Source organism: Dasypus novemcinctus, chromosome 14 (genome assembly GCF_030445035.2).
Source record: "Dasypus novemcinctus isolate mDasNov1 chromosome 14, mDasNov1.1.hap2, whole genome shotgun sequence".
Classification (NCBI taxonomy): Eukaryota; Metazoa; Chordata; class Mammalia; order Cingulata; family Dasypodidae; genus Dasypus; species Dasypus novemcinctus.
Window position 1 is genome coordinate 5,273,586 of NC_080686.1, and position 8,053 is coordinate 5,281,638.

An 8,053-nucleotide genomic window follows, 5' to 3' on the forward strand; every position below is an offset into this window, starting at 1 on the left:
AATGAAAAATAAAGAGAATTATCACTCTTGCCCAGCTTACCTTGTCAGAAACATGTCCCTGGTGACTTTCCAAAACTAGGTGTAAAGATATAAATGGTGGAAATTATGTCTGTATCTTTTCTTCATTCCATCAACTGGTGTCCCTTGGGTGCCTTCCATTTGGAGCAGGGGCATTGTCCTTGCCCTCAGAGAACTTTTGTTCTGAAGGGGAGGGAGGCAGATGGCCTACAGGTCACCAAGTACAGTTTGGGCAAAACCAGGATGCTGAATGAGAATCCAGGAGGCATTGCTGCATGATGAGGGGGTAAGGAAGGGAATTACCTGGGAACAGACAGTGTCTCTGGATCATAAGGTGGCTTGCTTGGAGAAGACAGTTGCCTCTGAAGGATCAAAAACCCAGTCCCTCAAAGAGAGCCCCTTTGTGCCAGATTCCTCTCAAACCAGACCACTCACCCAACCCCTGACCCCACCTAGTATAATCGACCCTCAGTGGAACCAGAAAGTAATATGGATAATGAACTGCTACCACAAGGACCATGTCACATGCTCAAATCCTCCCCAATAACCAGGGTCTGACAGGAAGAGTTCACCTGTATTTGTGGTGGAGGGAGAAGGAGAAGAAAGAAGCATCTCTTGACCACTTTTCATAGTACTTATAATATCTTTACTTGGTAGACCTGATAATAGCCTTGTCAAAATATTACCTTAAAAAGTTTCAAAAACAGTACAACTATATTTGTAATTTCCTTGGAGGAATAGCCCATTCTCCTGCAATCCTCAAACTTCTTTAAGTGCCCACACATACCTATCCATATTCCAGAGCAGGGCCTGGGTCATGGGAGTTCAAGCCATACAAATTGCCTGGGATAAGGAAGGTAAAGGTTAGTGAACTGGGAAGAAAGCTGGGAGGGAAGTCTCCACCCAAACAAGCAAGCCCCTGACCTGTTAGGAGAAGAAAAGTCTGGGAGGCTGTAGAGTTCTGAGTCACCATTTAGAGCAAAGAGGAGGCTGGTGATGATTTCTGAAATGCGTTTATTGCTTCACATTTCAAAAAGCAGAGGCACACTCTCCATCCCCCTGCATCCTCCCAAGACAGGAAAGCAAGTGGCCAAGACAGGAAGGGGCTCCTCTATGTCCAAACATGGTGCAGCATCAGATCCCAGGTTGCTCTTCACTGCTGGTGCCATGTGGGGTGTGTGCTTTTTAAGAAGCAGGACCCTGTCTCCCAGACACCTAATGTGCTCTCCATGAGGGAAAGCCCTGCTCAGCAACTACTGCCACACCAACTGCTGTGTGAACAGACACATGCAGGGGATGTGGGAGCTCTAGGTCCAGGATAAAGATTTCAGCCACAGGAGAACAGTCTCTGGAGAGCCACTTTGACCTCCGTGTTCCTCAGCGTGTAAATGAGAGGGTTCAGTGCAGGAGCCAATGAGGTATAGATAATGGACACCACTTTGTCCTTGTCCAGTGAGTAGCTGGATGCAGGGCGGATATAGGTATAGATGATGGTGGAGTAGTACATGGAGACCACCAGGAGGTGGGAGGAGCAGGTGGAGAAGGCCCGGCGTTTGCCTGCAGCTGAACGGATGCGCAGGATGCTGATGATGATGCAGCTGTAGGATGTCATGGTCACAGAGAAGTTCCCTACAGCCAGGAAAACATCTGCTGTGAAGGCCATGGCCTCGTTCAGGTGTGTGGGGGCACAGGAGAGCTTCAGCAGTGGGGGGATCTCGCAGAAGAAGTGGTCGATCCTGTTGGAGTGGCAAAAGGGCAGACGCAGCATGAGGCCAGTGTGCACACAGGTGTTGACCAGGCTGGCTGCCCACACAACTATGGCCAGCAGTGCGCACACCCTGGGCCCCATCAGGACACCATAATGCAGTGGCCAGCAGATGGCCACATAGCGGTCATAGGCCATGGCAGAGAATAGGAGCAATTCAGCCCCCATAGACCATGTGAAGAAGAAGAGCTGGGCCATGCAGCCCCCATAGGAAATGAATTTCCTGGCTGTCAAGGTGCCCAGAAGCTTGGGCAGGATTGTGGAGGTGCAGAGAATGTCAACCATGGCCAGATTGACCAAGAAGAAGTACATGGGTGTATGCAGGGTTGGGCTGGAGCTGGCAGCCGCCACAATAAGCAGATTTCCTGAGAGGGCCACCACATAGAGAAGGAGGAAGATGGTGAAGAGCAACTGTGGCATTTCTGAGAACCCCTGAATGAAGAACTCTGTTACAAGAGTCTGGTTCATCACAGCTGTGGGGTGTGATGGGGAGGGCTCTGGCCAGAGGCTGCTCTGCCTTCAGTGTTTCTGATACCACCTGTACAGGGAAGACATACCCACTGTTTTAAGTTGTTCTGGATAGCCCATCTTTCAAACATGTGTAACCCATTTAGAAAAAGAATTTCAACAAAATCCTTGCTTTGTGCCATAAATACCTGTTGAGATTCAATGCACTGTGTCCAGAGCACTGAACTCCTCTGAAGAGCAGAGAAGCTCCACCACCCTCTCCTCACTCCCCAGCTGACTGAGATGGCATTCATAAAATCATTGTCACAGAGCTTGTGGACTTGGACCCTGGCCTCTTTTGGCTTACTCATGCTCAGCCACCCATCAACCTTAAGCACTGAATGAGGGGGACTAATAAGAAAATCATAGGGGCACTGAGTGTTTCCATTTTGAACACTGTGTAAGTTCCATTTATGACTGCTCATAAACTCAGACAGTAATTGGTAACAAGGAGCGGGAAGAAGAGAAAAAATAATTAAACACAACCTTTTTCCAAAATCCCATTTTCTCCTTCCTGAATAACCTCCAACCAAGCACACACTAAGGACTGTGAATGCCCTTGTCCATGTGACTTCAGGACCATCCATCAGTCATCACCACCCAACATCACCAGGAAGGTCACTGCAGCCCAATGGGTGAGACCAGTCTGGAGTAAGAGCTGGGAACAAAACTTCATCTGGTTCCACAGACTGCACCTGCCATTGTCCTGCATGACCCCACCTCCAACCATGATCCTCACCTCTAACCATGATCCCCATGAAATTAGAAACACATGAGTTTCTCAGGCATAACTCTTCAGCTGAATCAGAAATCCGCCACATTAGTGATGCAAACTCAGGCTAATCCTTGATGAGAGCAGCTTTCTTGGTTTTCTATGTCAATTATTGTTTTAATTGGGGGTACTAGTGCTTCCTGAAAATTATCCATCTTGAAAACACTTCACTAAGTTAGGTCATGGCAATTTTGTCTGTCTTCCCTAAAGTAGGGGCTGTAGGTTGAGTGTCTATGTGCCCATTTGCTCCAGGGACAATGTCTGGGAGGTATGTGGCCTTCACTGACTATAATAAGGATGTACCACTGGTAAGGAGTGCTGAGAGTGTCAGACCATGTTACCTACAGGAATGTGCTCACTGCATGGAGTATGCTGAGACATTTTAACCAGAATCTGCTACATTAGGAGAGACACAGAGGAAGACAGACTGACTTTTGACTGTATTGTGTCCAAGTTATTCATTTTCCTTTCTTCATTTAACTAGAGAAATTTCATCCTCAAAGCTTACAACTTATTTTTTTAAGATGGGAACTTAGCCATAAAGTAATATAAAATGATCTACTATGATTAAATCAATGTTTTTGCTATTCAAAATATATATAACACATGAAATCAACATTCATTTATAGCAAGGGCTTACAAAAGACTGAAGAAAATCTTCCTTGAAATCCTGCTGTCTTCTCCAGATACTTCTCCAGATACTTCTTGCTCCCTAGGGGAAACAATAGAGTTTTTAGGTTGCTAGAGAAAATAAAATTGATGAAAAGTAAAGGGGGTGATGGCTGTAGGTTGATATGTGTAGGGTCTGTAGTGTGCAGAAGCTTTATGCTAAGGGCTAGATAGTCCCTTTATCACCTGAAATGGCCCCATAGTTCTGAGCTCACAGTCAGCTGTGGGCCTGAGGGAGCAATTACCAGAATCTGTGCACTCTAATTAGGCAGAATGGGAGAAAAGTGACCATGTTTCTATCTATAGATAGATTATATCTAGCTGGAGGGCTAGCGATTTAAGTTATCAGTGTCCAGCTACCAGATGCCCTGCAGCAGCATCAAGGACAGGAGGATCCATGGACTGAATGGCAGGTCAGACAGTGAGATTTTCACTGCATGCATCAGTGAACTAACTGGTAAACTGTCTCCCATGCTTTCCCTAGGGCAGGCAGCCCTCATGCTCAGATGGAGATTCACATGGGGCAGCCCTCCTCGGCTGGTCATTAGGCTTCACCTGGCTCCAGCTTCTCAGAGGGTTTGACAGTCCCATTTTGCATCACCTCAGCATTTTGCTTTCATAATTGCTTTCTACACACAACAAGCTAGTCCAGGCTTCATTGATTGAATGCAACAGCACACCTCTGATGGCTTAGACCATTTTAGTAAAACTGCAGCCCATGAACAAATCTGGCCTGTGCCTGTTTTTGTAGGATCCACAAGTTAAAAATGTTTGTTTTTAAACAGTTGAAAAAATGAAAAGAGCGATATTTCAGGTTATGTGAAAGTTATATGTAACTCACCTTTCTGTGTCAATAAGTGAATTGTTGTTATAGCATACTATTGCTCATTATTTTTCATGTTGTCTTTGACTACTTCATTACTGTAGCATCAGGCTTGAATAGTCCAGGGACCACATGCCACACAAAGTCTCTTGACCCAAACAAAAAGTGCATGCCATCCCTCCCTCTATCCTATTGCCCAAAGCTGATGCTGAAGACTTTCCATACCACCCCAGGATGGTCTAGAGCAGGGGATCTTAACAAGGGGCCCATGAGATTGAATTAAAATAAAGGAAAGCATTCTTGTGGGGCTGTCTTGGTGCAGGTGTGATAAATAATACACAGTATAGTGTGGACTTAGTAAGGGGTCCATGGTTTTCACCTAACTGGTAAAGGGATCTGTGGAACAAAAATGGTTAAAAACCCCTGCTCTAGGGTCTCATGCTTCCTTTCCTGCCTGATCTCCAGGAAGTTAGAGAGTCCTACTTTCAGGGTTTATGATCATTTGAGACTCTTCCTTGCTGTACTATCTGATGGAAAGTGTTCTTATAGCTGGTGGCTTGTTGGGATTCTAGGCCAACTGGTGCAGGAAACAGTGGCTAGTAGGGCATGTGCTCTTCTCAGACTCACCAAACTGCTAACCTTTGCTGGACAACCTTAGTTCCTGGTCACTTCCAGGTTGGATCTTGTCTTGACATCCACACATCCCAACTAGAAAAAGAGGTTTCATCACTTGATACTTGGCTTCTTGATTTCAGGGCAGGGTTAGCGTCTCATTTGAACTTAAAGAGATGGTGGACAGACAGGTTTGTTGGGTTATCCTCTTCCTCTCAGTAGAAAGCCAGCAGTCCTTGAAGTCCTACTTCTCAATGTTTGCTCAGTATTATCTTACCTCAGATGCACACATGTGTCCAGGACAATCCCCTTGAGCCTTTCACATTTATTCCAGCACAAAACACAATCATCAGTGCATTCTTTTTTTCCTCTTTTTTTCTCTCTTTTTTTATATGAAGCCTCCATATACCCCCCACCCCCTGACCCCACTCATCCCACATCAACAACCTCTTCCATCATCATGGGACATCCATTGCATTTGGTGAATATATTTTGGAGCACTGCTACGCCACATGAAAAATGTTTACATTGTAGTTTACACTCTCCCCCAGTCTACCCAGTGGGCCATGGCAGGACATACAATGTCAAGAATCCTTCCCTGCAGTACCACCCAGGACAACTCCAAGTCCTGAAAATGCCATTGATCAGTGCATTCTTTAGAAGTTTGTAATTCACAGAACTGTTCTAAGCCCTTGCCATATTGGGAATGTGGGGGTGAGGAAGTCTGTTCCTTCCTGACTCACTGAACTGATCTATTGCACGGCATGTGCAATTATCAAAGATTGCAGTTCTGGATGTGGCAGGGGCTCAGCCTCACCTTAGGTGCCCTCAGATTCTGCATATGTCCCACTGACAGCTTACAACTGCACCTGCATGCAGAGGTATTATGAACTCCTGACAGAAAGCAGGGAGTGCTTCATGTTACTGTTCCTACCAGGGGCTGAAGAAGTGTTTGGCTGGGGTTAAAGAGTAAAGCTCTGCTGTCTCGAGATGGTCAAACCTGTGGCAGTTTTATGCTCCAGAGATCCCTGCAGCATCAGGCTGAGACCTCACCTGGAATTACACTTGCTTGGCTTTTCCCCCTTCCTTCCTTGGCTTCCCTGGAGCATCTGCATAATAAATCAGTGATGCAAAACGGTCATCTCAGGGTTGCCTTTCAGGAAACTCCAAACACAGCAGTCTACCACCAGCTGTAATGGCTGAATGATGTCTTCATGTTGAGAAGCATCTTATGATTCAGATAAATGGGAATGCCAATAGGGAGCACATGTTCCCTGGAATGAGTTGCTTTTGGAAGAGGGGCTACCCATCCCCACTGCAGGGAGAACAGCACTAGCTCAGCCTTCCCAGGCATTTTCACACAAGTCTGTTTGATCTTCACAATTTCACCTCTTTTGGGAATTCCATTTAAATGGGTGTAGGTACTTTTTCAGTCCTTTTAAAGGAGAGCCCTATCTCCACCTTTCCCATGTCATCATTTCACCTCTTCAGTCCACTCCAGTCTCTTGGGAACATGCCTCCTTCTGGAGGGCTGGGTGGGGGGATGCTTGTTAATGCAGTTCAGATTTTAGTCACCCCTGCTACTTTGATTCTTTAATTTCTTAACCATTGCAAAAGTTGGCTTCTGTGGTCCTAAAACATCACACAGATGTGTTATTCAATTTTAAGGCTACTGCAAAGATTACATTTACAGTCTGTAGTTCACCATCAAGGTTCTTTGGAAGAAATGGGCATGCCATTCATTCAACAAATGTTTATTAATCACCTGCTATGTGTCATGCGCTCTGCTTTGTGCTCAGCTTGAATTAGGTAGAAAAAGTCCTCACACACATATGACTTACACTTTACTGTGGGGGTACATTCATTATTCATTCGGGACTTATTAGATGATGGCTACTTGCAAGTAACTCTTCTTGATGCAAGGAATACAGCAGTTTCCCAAATAGAGAAACCTTTCTCCTTCATGGAGATTATAGTCCAGTAAAATGTGAATGACTAAAGAGTAAACAAGATAATTTCACGTAGTGATTAAGGCTTTAACAGAATAAACAGAATAATATAGTGTGATTAATTGGAGGAAAATTTTTAGATAAAGTGACAAAAAGAATTCTCTGAGATGGCATTTCATCTGAGACCCACATGATGTAAATACTTGAGCCAGGTGAAGTAACAAGTCAAACAAGGTTGACATGTAGGCAGGTAGACAGTCAGGGAGCCAAATGGTGGGACTAGAACAGGGGTGAGGGAAGAACGGGAAGAGAGATTAGAGGAGGCAGAGCTGGATCACACAGGATCTTGGGACCTTGTAAGGAGTGTGTTGGGAAAAAATGTACAATCTGTATTTTGGATAAAGATCTAAGGAAAAGGAAAGAGGCCACCAAGCAGCAATTTGCTGATCTTCAAACTCTTTAACTCTGTAGGTGTTTATACCCTATTCCCCATCTTGCACTATTGGGCTGGATATGGCTGGGTCACATTTCTACCCTGGACCATTCCAGTTCCCTCTATGTGTCACTGAGCAGTCTAATCAAAGTGTGGTTATGTCTTGGCCTGAATTCCTTTTGCATGGGTCTACTTGTAGCCAGATTCACAGTGATGATCTGATCCGCTGATTATGGAATACTTTTATTTAGTTTCAGCAGTCCCTGGAGAAACAGCATCAGCCTCAAGAATCTCTGTTAAATCCCCAGAGCAGGGTTAGTTTAATCTTTGGCCACAGAATTCCTGAAATTTACTCAATCCCTGCTGACTGACAATGGATGTGGCAATGGATACCTGGTCTATAATGTCTGGTAACATTTGTCAAATATGTAGACTATTGTGCCACTGCTGAAGGATATTTAAAAATCTAGTTCTGATAATGCCTCTCCAAAAGGCAGACAGTGAA

At 45.1% G+C, this 8,053-nt stretch overlaps 1 protein-coding gene across 1 annotated transcript; it reads right to left on the bottom strand.

Moving 5' to 3' along the window:
• Positions 1 to 1,345: 1,345 nt before the first annotated feature.
• LOC101446340 (olfactory receptor 13G1-like) lies at positions 1,346 to 2,251 on the bottom strand. Its single transcript, XM_004474404.2, has one exon. It carries the CDS (start codon positions 2,249 to 2,251, stop codon positions 1,346 to 1,348), a length of 906 nt encoding a protein of 301 aa, XP_004474461.2.
• Positions 2,252 to 8,053: the final 5,802 nt, after the last annotated feature.